Source organism: Ceratotherium simum, chromosome 10 (assembly GCF_057802395.1).
Source record: "Ceratotherium simum simum isolate JZ-2026a chromosome 10, ASM5780239v1, whole genome shotgun sequence".
Taxonomy (NCBI): domain Eukaryota; kingdom Metazoa; phylum Chordata; class Mammalia; order Perissodactyla; family Rhinocerotidae; genus Ceratotherium; species Ceratotherium simum.
In genome coordinates this window covers 3,120,363-3,142,032 of record NC_141909.1, presented here as the reverse complement: position 1 = coordinate 3,142,032, position 21,670 = coordinate 3,120,363, and the positions used below count along the sequence as shown (strand labels likewise).

General features: G+C 50.8%; 1 protein-coding gene across 1 annotated transcript in view; it reads left to right on the top strand.

The window, feature by feature from the left end:
- Positions 1-21,670, top strand: part of COL4A2 (collagen type IV alpha 2 chain) — a 190,436-nt gene that overhangs the window by 148,877 nt on the left and 19,889 nt on the right. Inside the window, exons 25-34 of the mRNA XM_087435779.1 lie at positions 176-377; positions 757-816; positions 2,450-2,506; positions 8,525-8,632; positions 11,706-11,927; positions 15,958-16,119; positions 17,239-17,409; positions 18,244-18,387; positions 20,592-20,714; positions 21,021-21,202. Of these exons, the coding sequence (XP_087291905.1) occupies positions 176-377; positions 757-816; positions 2,450-2,506; positions 8,525-8,632; positions 11,706-11,927; positions 15,958-16,119; positions 17,239-17,409; positions 18,244-18,387; positions 20,592-20,714; positions 21,021-21,202 (1,431 nt within the window). The remainder of the gene's footprint in view (positions 1-175; positions 378-756; positions 817-2,449; positions 2,507-8,524; positions 8,633-11,705; positions 11,928-15,957; positions 16,120-17,238; positions 17,410-18,243; positions 18,388-20,591; positions 20,715-21,020; positions 21,203-21,670) is intronic.

Here is a 21,670-nt window from a genome sequence, read left to right as displayed (position 1 = left end):
CTGTCCTGATTTCTGCGCTTTGGTTAGACCATGACTGTAGGTTCATGTGAATCCCTGCTGTCTGTCTGCTCTGTGTACGTGGCACAGAATTCAGGGGAAGGAGGAAAGGGAACTGGGATGTGGTTGTCTTTGAGGTTTACACATCCCTTAAGAGATCAACCGAATTTTCTCACAGGGTGATGGCATCAAAGGCCCCCAAGGGGACACAGGTCACCCAGGAGTGCCTGGCACAAAGGGCATTCCGGGAGAAAGGGGCCCCCCAGGATTGGGCCTGCCAGGCCCCAAAGGCGAGCGTGGTTTCCCCGGAGATGCCGGCTTACCTGGCCCCCCAGGCTTCCCCGGTCCTCCTGGCCTCCCCGGCTCTCCAGGACTAATAGGTATGGAGGAATCCTCTCTGTTATCTTTCAAAGCCACAAGACACTGTTTGTGCTTCAACATCTGCTATTCTTCTTTGGCGATACATAAATTCCCCGGGGGGTCACACGAGAATGCTGTCTGTGTTGCACCATCGGTTCTTGGCACGTACAAACGACACTCAGCCACGGGGTGTTCCGGGCCCACCAGCCTCCTCTCACCACTTGGAACACGGGGCCTCTCCCTCTAGTGCTGAAGCCATGGGGGCTCCGCACGGAAGTTCAGAAGGGCCTTGGATCCCCTGCCCAAGGATCCACCAGGCCGCCCACACACCCATGGATAGGTCAGTAACTTCCAGGTGTGCCAAGATTGCCTCACTCTCTCATTGTGCCTTGCTCCCAGATTGTGATACAGGTGTGAAAAGGCCCATCGGAGGTGACGGACAGGAGACCATCCCACTAGGTACGGTAATGAAGATCGTTGGCTTTAAAACTTTTGGTTTATAAAGTATGTGACTCACCAACAACTGCTGTGAGCTCCTGCAGTGTGCACGGAGCTGCAGTGAGAGAGAGAAATATGTGCAAAACTTGGAGCTGGAAGCCCGTCTGCTTCAGCTTCGAGTCAAAGGGGAGGAAGGTATAATACATGTGGGGTCACCAAGTTTTCCTAGCGATGTAAGCCCACCTGCACCAATTTACGTTGGTGAGAACTCAACATGTGAGTGTTTTCTCACTTAAAATATATGCACGTATACATCTCTTTGTCCATATGTGTGTAAAGAGCAGCTGAGAATTATTTGCTTGTTGTATAGGGTGAAGAGTGAGTCCGGATACATGCCAGAAGAGAAGGATTTGGTCTAGTGATACAGGCATGCTAGAAAGAGCAAGGACTGACAGAGAAGAGGAGGATATGTAGGTGACCCTGAGCCAAGGCTCAGTGGTGGGCAGGAAGAGAAAGGAGACTCCAGAAGCTGACCTGGCTGGCATCGGAGAGGTGAAGTGGGAAGCCAGGGAGAGAGATGAGTCCAGGATATGAAGGGAACGCCAACCTCGGTCAGGATTTTGAAGAGATAAGCAAAGAGGATGTGTTTTGCACAGTTACCGGGGTTAGTGGAACATTTGGATGGTAGCAAGTCACGCATGGCAGTTGAAAGCTTGGGGGTAATTCTCAAGATAAAAGTCAGGGCCAGAGAATCAGCATCAACGTCTGTGGGTCGCCTGCAGGAGGTGTGGGAAGGCATCAGGCACTCAGGGTGAGGGTGCAGAGCCAGAGGGGCAAGCCCAAAGCTTTCAGAGAACTTGCCAATCGTGCAGGTGTGGCGAGGCGCCCGGGTGGGAGGCTCTGCGGGCTGGAGGCCGTGTGCCCCGAAGACATCCAGTTCCTTTCTTCTTATGACCTGGGCTGGCCGATTTGCACCCCTGTATCTCTAGTGTGGCAGAGGAGGCCATTAAGTCAGGCTAAGATAGGAGCCCAGCCAAGTCCCAGGCAAACAGACGAAGGACATCTCGAAGGATTGCTGTGCCTGCAAGGGGGCTCTCTCATACAAAGGCCAGACAACAAAATCCTTCTGCTTGCATGTCACTGCCCTTGGCCACGCCAACCAGAAGTGGCTGCCACCCGAGTTTCATTTTGCACAGCTCAAAGCAGCTCATCACTGTGGCTAATTCTGAAAGTATGCAGAGTCACAAAGGAGAAGCCAAAGAATTCCTTTTGAGATCAAAAGCTTTCTCCATCCACTCGTGGGCATTTCCAGACAAAGAGGCATTCACACTGACTAACTGGGGAGGACACAGATTAACTGAGTTGTGCCGAGGTATTCTCCTAAAGGAGAGGATGAATCATTGCCAGCACAGTGCTAATTTTTATTTGACTGGACTTACTTCATTTGCATTTTATATTAATATTCTGATTTCATTACACATTGAAAATTAAACTTTTATTTATATCAGAATCAAGATTAATTAAATCATTAAATTATTCTGATCGTAAAATGGTAGCCAATTTTCATAGCTGGTGCTTTCAACCTTGGCAGCGCCGAGAGCCACGAGACTTGATATTAAAGATTGAGCTCATGTGTTTTCCTCTCTCTTCCCAGGTTGTGTTGGAGGGCCCAAGGGATCACCAGGCCCACCGGGACCCCCAGGCCCCACAGGTAATGTGCCCCAGTAATCTAGGGAGCACTTCTAGCCTTCCTCTGTGCATCTTCAGTTTTCTTCTCCCCTTTTTGTACCTCTTTCCTCTGCCCTCACCTTCCTCCCTAGCCCAGATGTCACCATGTGCCGCCATCTTGGCACTCTACCTCAGACTGTGGTAGCTTCTCCAGGAAGCAGATTTTACACATCACTGTAGAAAAATGTTTGTGGTCATTGACACTTAGTTGAACCCCAGGCTAAAAGAAAATTCCTGCCACACAGAACTCAGCCTCAGCTGTGGTGCACACCTTGGTGAACACCCAAAGAGCATCAGAGACTGACACATGTTATAAGACCAGAAAGGAGGCTTATCTCTGAGTATTTTTCTTTTATCCCTTTGTGTCCCAAGATATATGGGAAGAACCTATGGGAGAGGATTGTTTCATTTGGATTTTGAGGGAGGAAAACAGAAATAAACAACGCTGGGAATTTGTCTCTATAGTCTAGAAGGAGCTGGGCTTTTCTTTGCTGACACAGACCAATTGCTCCAACTCAAGAGCCCATGTGAAATAAGTAAGGTTTCTTGTAGCAGATCCAGTGTCTAGAGTTGTCTCTTGTAGCAGATCCAGTGTCTAGAGGTGTCCGTGCGCCCACTCATGGCATGGCGTCTCCAGAGATAACAGACGGGCCTGGGTGGCCATAGCCACTCAGCGCTGCGCAGATGTCTGTGTCGGTCATCCCAGGACGGCCGAGTTCTCGGACAGCAGCAGTCCATGGGGGTCAGCCGAGGGGATCGTCCTTGTGATTTTCTTCCTCCTCCTCTGACGGTCAGGGCAAGGGAAAGCGCCTCCATCACCCTCTGAGGAAGTCACTCAAATAATTCGGGGTTGAGAGCATGAGACGTGCAGCCGGAGCCTGCCTTGGGGTCTAGTTCTACTGCTAATTAGCAGTGGGGCCTTGAGCATCTCACTTATTCCTTCTGGAACTTAGTCTCCTCACCTATCCAGTAGGAATACTGCAGGTGTTCTAGACTCTTCCTGCTTTGCAAATGATGCCCTTAACACTGCCCATGATATTGTGGGTGGCGTCCTAGGTAAACTGTAAAGTGCTAAGCCTGTGTGAGACAAAATTACAAAAGAGTGTTGACTTATTGTCTGCATCCCAGACCTTAAAGGCATCTTCCAGGCGCACAGTGATCGTAGGATCTGGGGACAACAGGATGAAATGCACAGTGTCATTTGCACCGTGAAGCAGCGTTAACGGTCCCCATATTGTCTTCTGAGAACTGAGCATGCGTCTTCCTCACTCCATTATCCATGGGGTGCTTTGTGGCCTTCTGCATGCTCCAGCTCTGGAGAGGTCTGTCCGTCATGGCTTCCAGCTCAGGCACTAATGCAGCAGTCCCCCAAATGGTGACAACTCCAGGGGGAGAGGCCCTGTGTGGGTTGTTCAGAGACACAATGGGACAGGTTTCAGTGCAACTGGGTGAAGCAGGGCCCAAAATATACATGAATCGGGTGTGAGCAGTTGGGTGGACTTGCAAAAAATGATCTGTAGTGCTTCCCACACATAATGATCTCATGGGAGTGACATAGCCTATGACCCTGAAGTACAGTAGAGTTCAGGGCCAGCGCGTTGATGTTTTGTGTCCTGTTTTCAATTTTCACTAAAACTTCTCTTAGGCCTGACTGGGGTTTCCTTCCAGAAACTGACTTACGAGCTTGTGTCCTGTTTTCAATTTTAACCAGAACTTCTCTTAGGCCTGACTGGGGTTTCCTTCCAGAAGCTGACTTACGAGCTGAGCTCATCTTCACTTCAGAACAACCTGAAAAATGAACGCTTTTCTTTATTTTACCTAACTGTCGAACTTCATATTCATGTGGGACTTGGTTGATGCAAAGCCATTCATAGTTCTAGATTCACAAGCATATTGGAATTCTGAGGAGTGTATTCCTGGACATCTGAGTTTGACCGAACTCCTGTTCCACCACCAGAGCTGTAATCTTAGGAAAGTTCAGTCCTGTGTGAGAGAGAGCATCCTTTGGCTCTGACTGCTCCCTCCTCATCGCCCCCAGTCAAGTATAAGAGTGTTTAAAATCAGTTAATTACAGTGGGAGATGATGGTCCATGGGGACCATTTTATCTACAGGAAATTTTGCATAATCTCTGCATTTACTTGCAGTGTGAGTAGGAGTGGAGCTTACGTTGCTCCAGCGGGTTTTCCCAAGGCCAGCCGTGCCTCCACAGGACCCTCGGTGAATGGGGTCCCGCAGCGAGAGCTGGTGGGTGCCACACACAGCCCCCTCTCTCCCCGGCCCTGGGGAAGGGCTTCCGAGAGTCTCTCTCGACCCTTTTCTGCAGCCACATAAAAAAATATGGAAAACTCCACGTTGCTGGATTTGACCCCTTCTACATGACAGCAAAGCAGCAGCCCCACCTAATGGCTTGCAGGACATTTCTAAAGGAACAGTAGCCCGGAGAGAGTGGAATCCCTCGTGTACCTACTCACCTCTCCACCCAGCTCTGCCTGCCCCCGCCCTGTGCACTGGCCTGCACGCTGCAGAGAGGGGGCTGCTGTCTGCACGGCTGCTGTTTACGGGGAGTTCCATGACTGCTGAGGCATCTGGCTGCCTGCGAGAGGCAGGTGTGCTGGCTGTGGTTTCTGAGAGCCTCAGGTGAAGGCAGTCTCTGAGCCTCAGAGCAGACAGGCACAGAGACACCTGGAAACATGTCTTGCGTTTGCTTCCCTTTATGAAAAGGTTCAGATCAAAGACATCTGATAGATTAGGAGTTATGGCATTTTGCTGATCTGAAGTTTTGTTTTGTTTGTCTAAGTCATTCATTACAAGTAATATAAGTAAACATTTCTCAAATCTGACTAGATTGGCTCTGGGTGAAGGATACGGGAAACTTTCAAGAAAGTTCTTGTTAAAAATGCTTAAGGTACTGTAAATGTTTGCAGAATGCAATGGAGGAGGTTGAATGAAGGCTGATAGAGCTGGAGGAGACTGTCACGGCCTTCTAGCACCTTGCTACTGAAAACGCGGTCCTCATAGAAACGCTGGTGCAGTCCAACTCCCGAATATAAAGATGGGAAATCTGCCTGCCAGAGATGGCAAATGACCTGCCGGGGTCGCACAGCTGGTTAGTGAGGAGCAGGACACACACCCGTATCCCTCTGCCCCCGCTAAGGCTGTTCCCATTGCTCTTCCAATACCAATTCCCCACAGACCGCCTGAAGAATTTTTCCTGGATGTTCTAGAAGAAAGCAAGAAGGTCCTGGTGGGTGGAGCTCGGTTCCCGTGAGATCAGTACCAAGGATGCTTCTCCGTTCTGGCTGACTTTGTTCCAGATGCAAATGTCAGACATTCTCAAGTGCACGCTGAGGCCCTGACCCGGGCTCCCATGGTCTGCGTCATCGTTCCTGCCAATCTGAGCATCTCAGGGTGTGACTCACTTCCTCGCACTGAGACAGCGAGACAGACACGTGTGGCACAGGGTGCCCACACCCCAGTTCTCCACCCCTCATTTTTCCTAATTTTTGTTTCACCGTCCAGGTCCCCTCAGCGTGCCCCCCTCCTGAAAAACCAACATCAGTATGTGACTCAGCTGGGACATATTTCCTGTGGGCTTTAGGGGTTGTACAGAATTCAGCCAGGCAGGGCGACCACAATCCTAGTATTTGGGTAGTCATCTCATTTGAAAACTACATTTTTATTCAGACCAAGAGGTCAGGACTGTAAATATTGGCACAGGTAATCGAGATGGAGCCGTATGTCAACAAGATGGAGGCACCACACCTGGGTAAACCGGGCAAGGCTAACTACTTTGGGAGTAGAAATTTCCAGAAGGGGGAACATAAGAGGGAGCGATTTCTTAATATGGTCATACTTACATTCGAAATCTGAGCAAAGACTTAGGAACATATTTATCTTACTTTTTGGTCATTTTATTTAAAAAGAGGTAGGAAGAGGAAAAGAGAAGAGGAAGGAGCAGAATTCTGGAAGATTCTAGTGAATCCTGTCAGGCCTGCCCCTCTCCGAGCCCAGAGCTCCCCAATGTCGGGTGAAGGGCAGGGAGGGCTCAGAAGCACCAGGAATGCTGAAATCTGGCCCGAAAATCTGACTTCTCAGTGCATGTCCTCAGCTGGGTGTGTGGGAACAGAACAGAGCAGCTGGAGATGACGTGAGGCGGACCTAATCCGACTTAACAGGACGGGGTGGCACCCAGACACCAGTGTTCTTTCAGAAGCTCCAGGAGAGTCTAGTGTGAGTGCAGAAGGGCATCCGAGGGGCCACAGGCGGGGGGCTGAGAACCACCCGCCACTCCGAGGGCTGGCCAGACCTCTAGACGCGGAGCAGGCCTGAACTCCGTGCGTGCAGGGACCACACAGCGCCTCTCAGCTCGAAGGGGAGGAGGGCGAGTGCCCTGCAGATGAGAGTCTTTCTGGTTCGTTCTCGTGGTCCCTGCAGTCAGGCTTTCAGTGAAGCGGGAAGCGGTGTCTTGTTTCTGGAGCGCTGCTCTCAGTCCTCCTTTTCCTGGACTGAATGTCACGATGAGACCCTCTCAGGCCTTGTCCCAGGAATCATGATAAAGGGTCTACTCGGCTCAAGCAAGTCTGTGGAGCTTTCGATCTTGTGTCTCTTGACATTGACTCTGGACCTGATGGAGACAGAGTCAAATACGAGGAATTTTTCCCAACAATACTGTGTTTAGGAACCTGGGCTTAGTGTCAGTTTGCAAACCTGGCTTCATGCAAGAACCTCCTACAGGAGTCTCTGATGGTCAGAGACGACCAGAGGCCCACACACCCAGAACGGAGACGTAATCTGAGGCCTGGTCACTGCAAAGGGCTCAGAAGTCTGGGTCTGGGTGTCTCGGGCTCCAGGCCATCGTCCTGCACAGAGCTCCCCTGTGGCTGAGAGCCCCTATCTAGCTTTCTGTCTGACTCTTCTCTGTCACTTCTGCCGTCCACATACCCACTTTCCACGGAGGGAGGGGCAGGTGTGTGTCACACAGCATCCCCTTCCCGAAGAAAAGCTGGGAATGTGGATGAAAAAGTATGGAGTTCAGTTCTGTGGCGTTGGTGAGGGACACGAGCCTTCTGATGATAGGAACATTTATGGAGCTCACGCACTGAGCAAGCACCGCTCAGATAGTTGACGAGAATCATCTCATTTAGTCCTCACGGTACCCCGTGAAATAGGCATTATTATTATTCCCATTTGCAGACGAGGAAACTGAGGCACAGAGAGGTTCAGAAACTTGCCCAGGTCGCACAGGTAGGAGAGGTAAAGCCAAGACTCACTAGGCCTTCTGAGCCCCTTATTAGTACCCTGTGCAATCTTAACGTTGAGCCTGATGTTTAAAGCTGGAAATCATTCTGTAAGCCCAGAGGTGCTGTTTTAGTTGTAATCTTCAGCTCCAGGGTTTCTGTGTGGGGTTTTTTTTTATGGTTTCTATTTCTTGGTTGAACTTCTCATGTTGCTCGTGTGTTGTTTTCCTGATTTTGTTTGGGCTTCTGTCTGTGTTCTCTTGTAGTAACCAAGCTTCTTTCGGACAATTATTTTGAATTCTCGGTCAGACAGTTTTTAGATCTCCCACTCCTTCCAGGGTGGTCACTGGAGCTTTATGAGTTCTCTTTGGTGGGTCTTGTTTCCCTGGTTCTTCCTGATGCTGGCGTCCCTGGGTTTGGTGTGTGTGCATTTGAAGAAGCGTCACCTCTTCCCGTCTCTACTGGCTGGCTTCAGCAGGGAAAGACTTTCACCAGTCAGCCCTGCCTGGGATTCTGGGAGAGCCAGCTGGCAGCGTCCACTGGTGGGTGGGGCCTGCTGCGGGGGTCTGCAGGGTCCACGGTCAGGGGTAGCCGACTGTCGGAGGTGCTGTTTTAGGGTTGACTTCCTCTGGCCTCATCATTTCCCAGTTTCATAAGAGAGCACGTTAAGTCAGGTGCCAAACTTGGTCATCTCCCGTTCGTCTACTCCTGGTGTTTCCTCGTGGGGCTCTGACGTGTGCTGTGGTTTCTTCGGGTTGTTTAGGTGCCAAAGGCCTCAGAGGGATACCAGGATTCTCAGGAGCTGACGGAGCCCCAGGGCTGAAGGGACTCCCAGGAGATCCAGGACGTGAGGGATTCCCAGGACCCCCAGGTAAGTCGGGGTGGGACCCCCACTCAGCCCTTTGGATTCGGGAAATGACTGTGTGTGCATATGATCGGGTGTCCCAGGTCTATTGTCTTTTGATGGTCAGAAACTTGTTTTGGTGAATACTCAACGATGACTGTGTTGTTGTCCTTGGGAGAGTAACAAGCCCTGGCTTTTTCACTACTAGTGTGCTGCGGTTCTGCAGCACACACTACAGATCGTGCAGGAAAATAGAGATAAGTGTGCAGAAGGATTCTTCCCTGGTTGATAGTACGCATTCTGAGGGCCACATAATGTTGTGCTCTTCTGAGATTATCATTAAAGACACAAAGAGCCTTCTCATCATCAGCTCCCAGACTGCTCATCACTCACCAGCCACCACATACAAAGCATACCACGCACAGAACAGCTGTGTTTCTGCTTTTCACCATAATGCCTATGCACCCTTCAGTTTGCAGCTAGCCTGAGTAAACAGTTTGAACCATCCCATCTACACTTGACACAGCAAAGAATTATGGAGGCCGTTTAGTGGCTAAAACAGCTAAAGCCGTTTACCTGTATATGGAGGAAAATGAATGCATTTCCAGTAGTGAGCTGTGATGAGAAGTAGGGAGTACCTGCTCAGGTGTCACCATGCTCTATAATACAGTTTATTGTCCCCAAACACAGGTGTCCCTTTGTGGTTCTGGCTCAAATGGTGTGAGTGAGCATGGGTGCATTTCTTGGTGTGCAGAGGCACCACCTTCTGGGATTGTATTATCTAGATGAAACCGTAGAAGTCATTAAGGCCACCCAAGGCCAAACATCCCCCTGCAGGATGCAGGTCAGGTGTTCTCCTAGCCTCTACTGGAATCACTCTCATCACCCAGCCCCTGGGAAACATTGAATCCCTCCTATTTCTGGAAAGTTCTTCCTTGGTTGGAATGAAACCTGCCTCCCCGTCAGTTCTCACTCTGTTGTCCCTCCAGCCAGTGGTTCCACTTCTGCACAACCAGCCCTCACACCCATCAGGAGACAGGGCCACATCTCCCCGTAGACATGTCTTGAACAGGCAGAACTGACCTCAGGAATGAAACTTTCTTTTTAGGCCATAATCTCCATGCCCATAGAATTCTGACCATCCGTCTGTGACCGCCCTCCAGCTTCTCAGCATTCCTTTCACACTGGGCTCCTGAAAAGGAACAGATGTTCCACATGTCTAGACTATCACACAAAACAGTGGGACAGTTGTGTCCTTAGATTTAGACCCTTAGCAAATATTTCAGCAAAAGTTAATTGAATTTTGCCTCTTCGCTGTCCTACACTTGGACAATTGTTTTAATCCTAAATGTACCGTTTGTATCAGTAGGATAGATTTTCTTCCTGGACTCAGTGTTCCAGCCCGTACACATTGTTGCAAACCTTGATCTTGTTGCCTTTTATATGATGCATCTCTCCGGGTTTTGCAAAATTGGGAGGCATGCTCCCCGTGTCTTTTATCAAAGTGTTGGTAAAAACCCTGTATTAGAGAGAGCAGAGGCAAGTTTTCATGCTGCCACACCAGAGGATCAGACTGTATCATTTTGTTGCCCTGCTGGGAGCACCTGAACGTTTAGAAGTTATCGTATTGTCACTCTGGTGATGTCACGTATACTAAAGTTAAGTGGGAAAATATTTTGAGAGAAGGATAATAATTTGTTAATAACTTCTTGCCTTAAACATGAAGGGTACCTAGTAATCGTAATTTGCATGCCCAGCTGAATGGGCATGAACTGTAGAGAGCGCGCTCCTGGAGTGGAGAGTGAGGGGGATGTGCCCATTATCAGGGGATTTAGGAAGCTGACAGTGTGGGTGTAAAGCCTGTTCTATATTGAAATGTAAGCCCTTAAGTGAACAGGGATATTGGGGTAGACCAGAGGGAAGGGGTAAATGAGGAACTGACCTTTTCGATTTTTGAAATGCATGTCACTTTTTATGGCAATGAATGTACTATACCCTATCACCACGTGCAGAAGAAAATAAAATACCCCACTTCAAAGATGACAAAACTCCAAGAGAGTCCATTCCAGATGTAAGATCCACATCTACAAACTTAAGTCCCCAGTTCCCATGTATAGTTTTAACATTTCCATGAAAGCCACATCTCTTCTTTATGTGAGTAAATCACACCATTAAAACTCTGAAATAGGGTCCAGCTATTCAGTCCTCGGGTTGAGTCCAGATCTTTGTTCTGCGTTGCACACACGGGCACACCCATCAACCCACCTTCCAGCCCCAGGCGGGGCAGCTTCACCGTGCTGGGAGAGGCCTGGGCGCGGCGCGTGGATCTTTTTTGTCAGATCCACCACACAGAATGGGCACACAGTACCTCCTTTCCCACGGCCGAGGCCGTAATGACCTCAGAAAGCTTTCCTTCTGAACAAGCACATGACTGTCTGCTCTTGGGGTTCAATCTGAGGTCACCTCGGGGTGAGGGCACTGAACGGGGAACTCGTGTGACGAGACTGTTTGATTGGGTGGCGTCCAGGAAAGGCACCACTGTCCAAGATCATGACAGCACCCTCCCTCCATCCAAACATGGACGGCTGATGGTTCTCCCGGTAAAAACGACAGAGGGGTATTGCCGCCCCTTCAGAGCATTTCCAAACTGACTGATGGCCGGGATTTATGACAGGGAGAGAGTTCGAGGGGCAGAGTTTGGGCTCCAAGGGGTCTACTCGTTCTCACCACCTGGGGTCTTCCGTCACACCACTCTGTCCCTCCCCTTCACACACATCCTGGAAGGTCCCACAGAAGGTGTTCTTTTGGGAGTATTTGCACAACACAGGAACCCATGAATTGTGAAGGTTTATGTCCAAGGAGCACTTGGTTTGAAAGGCCTTGTCCACCTTAGCCAAGTTGTAGGTTGGGGCCAGACGTGGAGGGAGGCACAAGGACGGCCTTGTGAGTGATGTGGGTTCCAAGATGGGTGACAGGGCCAGGGCTACAGCTGAGGACCCCAAATGCAAACCGGTGGTGTCTCCAGCCTCTTTCTGACACCTCTCTTAGTACGTCATGATGCTGACCTGTGGTTATGGGGCCGATCTGTATTTCCTTTTAGGGTTCGTCGGCCCTCGAGGATCTAAAGGTGCAGTGGGCCTCCCTGGCCCAGATGGACAGTCAGGTCTCACCGGCCTGCCAGGGCCAGTGGGGCCCCCAGGGGACAGGGGCCTTCCTGGAGAAGTCCTGGGAGCCCAGCCCGGGCCCCGGGGAGATGCTGGACTGCCGGGACAGCCTGGGCTGAAAGGCCTCCCAGGAGAGCGAGGCCTGCCTGGATTCAGGGGTAAGTCACCGAAGCAGGAGGGGAGCGGGGGCTCCCAAGGGTGGGTTCCAAATCCCTCCTGGGGAATTTGGTAAGAAGCCACAGGACTGTATGGTGCGAGTCTTGCTTTTTCTCCCCCTCACTCAGTTCCATCGTTCCTTCAGATTGTTTTAGGACAATCATCATCATCCCGCGTGTACCTTCCACGGCCAGGAAAGGGTGGCCATTGGCGATCTTTTACAAGTACAGATCAACTGATAGACTCTGTTCCCAAGTCGGGTGTGCATCAGGGCAGGGGGCTCACCAGTGCTCCCAGCAGAATGTGTGCAGTGGGTATGAAAAAAGAGGAAGGTGCACATGCGTCGTGAGAGGTTGAGGAGGAAGGTGGAGGCAGTCTGGAAGGGAGTTTAATCAGTTGGTGTAAAATTGATGGTGTAAAAAATGTCTAATGTTGTTCACAATACTGTCAGTGTATGTTTAGCAAAGTAGAAAGACTGCCCATTGTCTGCTGAGTGAACCAGGCATCAGATGGCTTTACGTTTCCAATTTATGCAAAACTGGCATTGAGAAGCCCAAACACCCTCGCTTTAATGAGAGATTGTGTCACTGAAGAGCAAGTATTTGCATTCGGCGCACCACGCTGGAGACTGCCGGACCGTTTCGTGTTCAAACAGTCAAAGTGAAGATGCAGGATGCACCGTGACTTCATGTGTCAACCGTTTGTCTGTTGACGGCGTTGTCTTCAGTGCCTGCTCCCAAGCCCAGGCAGAAGGGGCCTTCCTACATGGTGCAGGAGGCAGTGTCCCCTCCCTGGATGCCATCAGACCGAGTCGGCCATCCTTTACGTGAAGACACAAGCGGGGTGAAGCTTAGTTCTCGACGGGCAGGTGGACTCACCAAGCTCAGGAGCGCAAGCTGGTCTGCCGATGAGTCTGTTGGTTCCTGGCAGGCCTGGGGCAGGGGCACAGGACAGGTGGCTTCCATGATGATGAGACTGACCCGCGCCTCCACTGTGGGTGTCGGGCTCACTGGGAGACCCACTGTGGTGAGGCCCAAAAAACAGAAGGGCCCAAGACAGCTGGAGTTGCACGTGTGCACACACTCACTCATGCACGTGCACTTACACCAACTATGCACACGCGTGCTCATATACATAGGCTCATATGCACACACACACACATGTGCTTATACACACATGCACACACTGATGCACATGTGCACACGTATCCACACCGACTTATGCACATGTGATCACACACTCACGTGCATGCACACAGAGACCCACACGTGTGCCCCCACACTCAACCCCTTACACATGCTCCCACGGTCGCATTCTTACACGTACTGACATGCACACACTCCTACACACTCCCACTCTTGCACATGCTCACACACACGCACATCCACACACACCCATGAACCACACCGCTCCATCCACAGCCAGCCAAGCACTCAAGCCATTGGAAGAACCACTGAGCAGTGGGGACCCGGTGGCAGGACATCTGCCCTCGCCAGCTTCACTGGTGAGCAGTCAGTGATGGAGCATGAGGTGTCACTCGGCGGCTCTCTGTGGACACTGAGGAGTCGGCGGCGCTGGAGGGAGGGCGCCCTGTGTGTCTGCCTCCCGGGGCTAGTTCAAGGAGCGGCCCCTTCTCGCTCACACTTCGTGTGTCAACCTGTCCACTGGTCTGTTCCACAATCCGCCTGTGAAACTGCCCCGGGCTCTTTCACAGGGGGGACTGGTAGATTTTTAAATTTAAATTTTAAATTTTAAATTCTGGTAGATTTTTTAAAACCTAGCTATTTCCTGCAGACTTAAAAATGTTTGTGCACAACAACAAAACACGGCAGGACTTTACTCCTGAGCCTGTGAAAACGTTCGACGTCACCTCAGTGACCAGCTTGTTCAGACAGAATATTTCGTTTGGTAGAAGTCTGACTCCCGAAGCGTCGGAGTTTTGAGAAGCTGTTTCCGGGTCAACTCAGTCCACCCGTGTGATGGGGCCGCGGCAGGAGGCGGGTCCCGGGGCGCCACGTGCCGCCCGCCTTCTGGGACAGAACCTGGGAAGGAAGGAGTCGCCCAAGTCCGCGGAGTAGATGTTATTTAGCTGAGGAAAGCTGATATTTCGTAGTTGTTCCTTCTTTAATGGATGTTCTATAAATAGAAATTGATTTAAAACATTGAGCTCGGAAGCACCAGTCACGACAGACAGCTGAGGGAGCAGAACGCCTGAGTTTTCTGAGGCAACACTGAAGTCACAGAGCTGTTTCACACTCATTTATCCATGGCCTGTCCTCCCACTTCTATGAGGGGACCCCCGGAAACCCTCGCTCGGACCGTCCTGACCCTGCCGGCCCCCAGCCCCAGCTCTGTGACCTGACCTGCTCAGTTCTCTCGGGTCACCAGCCACAAGGGCATGTGGTGTGATGTTCTCTTGTCTGTGCTGTGGAGGGACAGAGGGTCATGGCAGGATCTGAGGGTCGACCTCACCGCCTGCAGCCCTGCCCCTGCCCTCTCAACACCGTCAGCACCAAGAGCAGTCGTACTGTCCCTAGGGCTGTTAACGCTAAAGACGGAAACCGAAACACAGAAGGGTCCTCATTCCCCCAGTAAAGCTGGAGTACGGGAGAGACTGTGCATCCTGCTCACTGCAGGCCTTTCTCCACCATGCCGCTCACGTAATCGCGTAACTGGGACACAGCCTTGACAGTCAGGTTCTGGGTTGGTCCAAGGCTGAATTGGTCCCCTTCGTTAATGCCCCTCCCCTCCATTCCCCCAGCTTGTCTGCCTCTTCCTCTCAGGTTCCCCTGCGCATTTGGTGGGATGTCAGGAGATAAATGAGCCAGGGTACCTGGAAGTCACTGGAGGAACATTATGCACATGGCAGGCGTTGGCCCGTCCGCTGGTATTGATGGGATGAATGTAACAAACTCGAAATTCCAAGAAGAGAGGGAAAAATGCCTAAATATAAGGAGGTCCAGGAAGTTAGTGTTTAAAAAAAACTGGAAGAAAATATATGCTTGTAGTTATCTGACCACTGGGTAGGGCAGGATATTCTAAACATAAAATCAAGTATAAAATCTGCACACAAATGTTAATATTCAGCATGTCAAAAACAAAAATTGTGGCAGCAAAGTAAACTTTACAATAGATATCAAGGATTGATAGATATCAAGGATACAAAGATATCAATTACAATTGATATCAATAGATATCAAAATTAATGTGTATGAGGAATACTAAAATCTATAAAAAAAATATCAAAATCCCCAAAAGAAAAATATCAGCAAAGAACAAAAATTTCACCAAAAAGCAAAAGTTAGGAGAAAGAAAAGTAACTCAGAATCAAAAACACACATCGTCATACAGCTTAGGCCCTGCTTTGTGCTCGACCGTATTTCCCGGTTTCTGTCGTGGTCCAGTCCAGCCCTCAATGCTGGGAGAACAGGCAAGGGAGCAAATTGGTGCAGGCGCTCGGAGCCCAGTGTGATGGTGTGAGTTCAAAAGCCTTACATTCGAGTTTGTTTTGACCCACTAAGTCAATTTCTAGGACACTTTCCTAGAGAAATGACCTGCATCATGGGCACAGATACGAATACCAAAAGACTCTTCCTCACAGCACTGTTTGTAAAAGCAAAAAGGGTGAGGGGCTAAAAGTGCCCACGCGGTGGGATGTTATGCATGTAGCCATTTAACACACTTGTAAAGACTATTTCAAAATGTGGCAAAGTGCTCAAAATATAACGTCAAGTGAAAAAAACCAGATTAAAATGGTACTTATAGTGCCATGTCAGTTCTGCAAATATTGCTAGGAATGTCATGTGACCAGAGAAAAGGCAGAAGGAAATAAACCAAGGTGTTAGTGATTATCTCCGGGTGATAGCGTGGGTTCCTTTGATCTTATCCTTTATACTTCTTTGCATTTTCCAGAGTTCCTACAATCCAGAAAAAATTAAGTCCTATTTTTATAGAACAAGTCTGAGGAGGTAGATGTGGTTGGCAATGAACTGTATGGGGTTGGCCTCATGGCTCTTGTCTCGATTCCTGCAGGAAGCCAGGGGATGCCAGGAATGCCAGGCCTGAAAGGTCAGCCAGGCTTCCCAGGACCTTCAGGCCAGCCGGGACTGCCTGGGCCGCCAGGACAGTACGGCTTCCCAGGAGCTCCCGGCCAAGAGGGGCCCTTGGGGCTGCCAGGCGCACCAGGTCTTGGAGGTAAGGATCCCACCATCCCATCAAGGGGTCGAGGCCTCATTCGTATGACGATAGAACAAGCACCACCCCCCAGGGAGTTCTCAAACTGTGCTCCAAGGAGCCCCCCTCTCAAGAGCTGCAGGGGTTCTGAAAGTCCCACACACTGGGCAGCTTAAATGACAGAAGTTTATTCTCTCACAGTTTTGGAAGCCACAAGACTGACATCAGGGTGTCAGCAGGGTTGGTTTCTCTGAGGCCTCCCTCCTTGGTGTGTAAACGGCTGTCTTCTCCCTGTGTCCTCACACGGTCGTCCCTCAGGGTGTGTCTGTGTCCTAATTTCTTCTTATAAGGATACCAGTCATATCTAATTAGGGCCCACCATAACGACCTCATCTAACTTTAATGGCCTCTTTAAAGGCCCATCTCCAAATGCAGTCACATCCAAGGTATTGGAGGTTAGGACTTCAACATATGAATTTGAGGGGACGCAATTCAGCCCATAACAGGTTCCAAAAATGGGACATGTACATCACCAAACAAGGAGAATTCACACAGCCTGAGAAACCTGCTCATCCTTTGTAACTGTTGTGTATATTAGGGTTCTAGTTAAGATTTCATTAGGGGAAAAAAAGAAATTCCCACTGCAAAAGTTCAAAATCACTGCTGTGCTTTGAAGAGGCAAAATCGTTTCCCGAAAGTGAAATTTTTTGTTTCCTGGAGCCAGCGATGGTCAGGAGGGTGGGCAGCCCGTGAGTAACCTCAGCAACCCGGCTTAGAGCTGGCAGTGCCCCGGCGCCCGCCTCCCCATCCACCTCTGGAGCTTTGCCCTTTGGGTTCCGAAGGCGGGAGGGCTTGAGTGGGGCAAGTCGGATTCGTCTGGAAGTCGTGTTTGGCTTGCGTCTCACAGGTTAGCCTTCCTTTCCAAGGAAGACCTCCTTAGAAAGACCAGCCTTCGGGTTCCACAAACTCTGGTCCCACCTTTAAAACTCACCTCTCTAGCTTCAGTCTCCCATTCTCCTTCCAAGAAGTTTTTCTTGTCAAGAGTTTTTGTAATCAATGCCTTAAAAGTGTCGTAGAGAAGTTCTCTCTGTGTGTGCTTTGTTGGTCCTGCTTCATTTTCCTTCCCCCTCTCTTTGACAGGTCTGCCTGGAGACAGAGGGGAGCCAGGTGACACAGGTGTCCCTGGCCCTGTGGGCATGAAGGGTGTCCCTGGTGACAGAGGTGACCCTGGGTTGTTAGGTGAGAGAGGTCACCCAGGAAGCCCTGGATTTAAAGGAATGGCCGGAATGCCTGGTATCCCAGGACCAAAAGGTAACTATAACAGGATGAGGGAATTACCTTGCAGGGTTGCTGGGTGGGTTACCCTGGGACCTGGGGCAGCTGTGCCAGGAGAGGCCAACCCCAAACGCCTGCAGGCTGCAGCGTCTGGACTCCTCTGCCCAGGAGGCATCAGACCCTGGGAAAACAGGCCAGTGCTCTTAGGCTGGCGGGACTCGTGTGCCCCAAATGCCAGTTTATTGATTTACCAAGGGCAGGACTGCCTGAGGACCAGGACTTACTATCTGGTGGGGAACTTTGTGGAGAGGCCCCTCGGGAGACTGGATTCAGATCCTGAGGCCAGTTAGTGAACAAAAACCAGAACACAGGAGAAGCTTGGCCACCACACGGGTTTATTTGCATACAAACTGAGACCAGTTTCTCTAGAAGCCGGCCTCTGGCCCTTCACTGTTGTGCAGAGACACAGTGATCTGTTTCTGCCATGGTCCTTTGCCAGATTTCCATGCTGGGTGCAGTGTGAACGTCATGTTAACGTCTAGGGCCCTTTCCAACCTCTTCTCGGGGTCCATGGACCTAGGGGACTTCCAGTTTTCCTCGTGTCTTTCTGCCTGACCGCTGTGCATTTGCCCTATGTCTTGTCCCCAGTGGCCAGACGGCAGAAAGGCTGACTCCATACCCCTCGGTCTGTATGTAGGTTGGCAGACAAGCCCCTTAGGAAATGGTGTCCCGGAAATCCCTGTTTTAGGTTGAGAATCTTGGCATCTTCTCATGTGGGTTACTCTGTGGGCATGTCATGGATGAGCGAGCCTGAATTACCCCGTGCGTTTATCCATGCCTAACCCAGCACTTTTCTCCTTCCCTCTGAAGGAGGCAGAGGCTCACCCGGGATGGACGGCTTCCAAGGTGTGCTGGGACTCAAAGGGAGACCCGGGTTCCCGGGAAGCAAAGGAGAGGCCGGCTTTTTTGGAGTTCCGGGGCTGAAAGGTCTGGCTGGTGAGCCAGGTGTGAAAGGTATGCCCGCCTCTCTTAAGGTCTTTCTGACTGGGTTGAGACTCACTTTCGTGGGGGCCTAACACTGCTCAGGACGAATCTTCCAGGAGCCCAGATGCTAGATGCTGTTAAAAAACAAACTAACTAACTAACTAACAAAAACGGGAAGGCTTTATCCCTGCCTCAACACCCTGCCAGTGTAAGGGAATAATCCTGACCAAAGGAAACTTCGGAGAACAGAAATGACAGCAGCATTAAGACTCAAAAGCGTCATAAGAAACATCCCCCACCACGGTTACTCCATGGTGAGCGCAGGGAGGTGAGGCCAGGTGAAAAGCAGAAGGTAAATTCTAAAAGAGAGGCGTGTCGATGGCAAAGCAGAGACACAGCACTCCAGGTGGAAGGACGACATATGCCAGAGAGACATGACCCACAGAAAGGCGTGGGCAGGCATCTCGGACCCCATGGGTGAGGCTCCTTGTTCAGGAAGTGTGCTACCCACAAGCCACATTCTCATGTCTTTTGTTCAGACACTTTTGTTCTGAAGTTATCACAATGGTCTCTGAAAGCTGAATTACTAATGACAAGTGTTGATAAGGATATGGAGAAACGGGAACCCTTATCTGCTGCTGGTGGGAACATAAAATGGTGCAGCCAGTGTGGAAACTGTTTGATAGTTTCTTAAAAAGTTAAACATGGTTACCCAGGAGTTCCTCTCCTGGGTGTACACCCAAGAGAACTGGAAACACGTATCCGTACAAAACTTGTATGTGAATGTTCACAGCAGCATTATTCATAATAGCCAAAAGTAGAACTGTCCATCACAGGTAAACAAAATGCAGTATAGCCGTATAACGGAGTATTATTCAGCCATAAAAAAGAATGAGCTTCTGGTACATGCTGCAGCACGGACAAACATTGAAAACATTACACCACATATTATCTGCTTACGTTAACAAGAAATGTCCAGAATAGGCAAGTCCATAGAGACAAAAAGTAGCGTAGCGGTCTCCTAGGACTGTGGGCAGGGAACAGTTGGGGAATGACTGCTGATGGGTGCAGGGTTTCTTTTTGGGGTGATGAAAAGTTCTATAGTTAGATTGTGGTGATGGTTGCACAACTCTGAATATACTAAAAACCATTGAATTGTCCTAAGTGAGTAATTTTTTAAAAAAATTACTCCACCAAGAGTCATAACTTGTACAAATTCTTAGAAAAATAGAAACTGCAGTCTAGGGCACTACTTCTTCCAAGCTTTGTACTCACACTTGCATTTTCAGATAATCTTCCTGTTAGCTTAGAGATTTCAGGCCATTGAGCAAGAAATGATATTTTTAAATTAAATTTAAGATGAAATCACCCTTGGATTCCACACCGTTTTCCTTCGGCTCCACTCGCCCTTCTCCTCCAGCCTGCTTGGAGTGACATTAACCGTGGAGTGCCCGACCCTCCCTGGACGGCGAGCTCTCCAAGGGCAGAAACAGTTATGGTTTTGTTCCGTCAGTGTCTAGCCCAGCACTGACTACTCAGTAGATGTTCAGTGAATGAAACTAAATTTTTTTTATTCAGCCAAATCTCACTTACCAGCCGCCCTCTCATCCAATGAACATAGATTCCAGAACATTCTCAGCCTGAACTCTATGCCACAATCCCCTGACCAGCCGCCAGCTGCCTGAGCTCCAAGCCCACCGTCTCCTTAGAGGCTCCCTTGCAGTATCCCACCAGCTTCTTGCTGTGACCTCCCCAGCTCTGGCTGACCCTTGGTGAATTCTGAGGCTCGGCTGGTGCCTGCAGGAAGAGGGCTAAGCCAGCGTCCTTCCTCACTGAGCCTTCCTGCTTGTGATCAAGTTTGATCGCTGTCTCGTCAGAGTGCAAATAAATAACACAGTGTCACGTTCTTTGTCACCCCGTCACACACGTCCCTGGGTTGTCCTGGCAGCACTGTGCGGGGAGCAGGTCTTCCATCCGCCTGCTCTGTGCCCACACTCCACTATCATAGAGAGAAGTGGGTGGGGGAGAAGACAGGCGTTTTCCATGGCCCGGGTCTCTCTCGGAGAGCCCCATCCCAGCTCACAGGCTTCCAGGTCAGGATAGACACGTGCCCCACTCAGGGCCTCTCGGCGCTCGGGCCTGGAGGGACAGCAGCAGCTGAGAGGCCTCCCCTACCTGTGTTCTTCACCTGGTCCAGAGGCCAAGGGAAAGACAGCGTTGTGATTGCCTTGCAGGCAGCCGAGGGGACCCTGGCCCCCCAGGACCACCTCCCATCATCCTGCCAGAAATGAAAGACATCAAAGGAGAGAAAGGAGATGAAGGACCCATGGGACTGAAAGGATACCTGGGCCTAAAAGGTGAGGTGTCGCCGACAGCTGGGCTGGACCCCCGAGCCGTCTGGTCTGGGGTCGCACTCCCTCCGCCCCTGCCTCTCAGCCTGGAGGAACAGCGGCTTCTGCCCAGAGGCTCCCCTGCGCCCTGCCAGCCTGCGTTGTGTTCAGCTCCCCTCACGCCCTGACGTGGCTCGCGGGTTGTTCGTTGAGGCCTGAGTAGCCTCGGTTCCTGTTTTGAGATTTGCAGCCCTGGGGACTGCGGAGTTGACAGCTTGGCGGGGGACAGGTGCTGGCCCTCCCCAGGGCCTCACCCCCGCCGTCTTCCTGCAGGTCTTCCAGGAATGCCGGGGATCCCTGGGCTGTCGGGCATCCCTGGGCTGCCCGGGAGGCCCGGCCACATCAAAGGAGTCAAAGGAGACGTCGGCGTGCCCGGAGTGCCCGGTCTGCCGGGATTCCCTGGGGTGCCTGGCCCCCCCGGGATCATAGGATTTCCAGGGTTCACGGGAAGTAGGGTAAGTGAGCACCTCGTACCCCACGTCTTCTGTCAGCTGCTCTCCCTCTGCTCGTGACCACAGCGCTGTGGTCCAGCATTTACAGGGTGCGCGTGGTCAGGCCCAGGTTCAGAGTGGGAGCCTCAGGCTGTCCAGATCCCCAGGCAGTGTAAGGAGCCGCTGGGCTTGCACCAGCTCCAATGGGGATTTGAGTGCCGCCCACGGTCCCGGCCTTTTCCGGGGGACTTGTGTGGGACCAACCACGGGGTCTGCATTTTTCCGTGGGGGACTTAAGAGAACTAAACTTGAATTTCCCGAGATATGAGCACATATGTGACATCAGGACATAAGGGACAAGAGAGCCCCTTGCCAAATCATACCGCAGACAACATCCCGGGCTGCCGTTCACTCACTTCTTCACTCAGCGCAGGTCTCTTGAGCACTTGCTGTGTGCCGAGCTCTGTGTTGTCGTGGTCACAGTGTGCACCC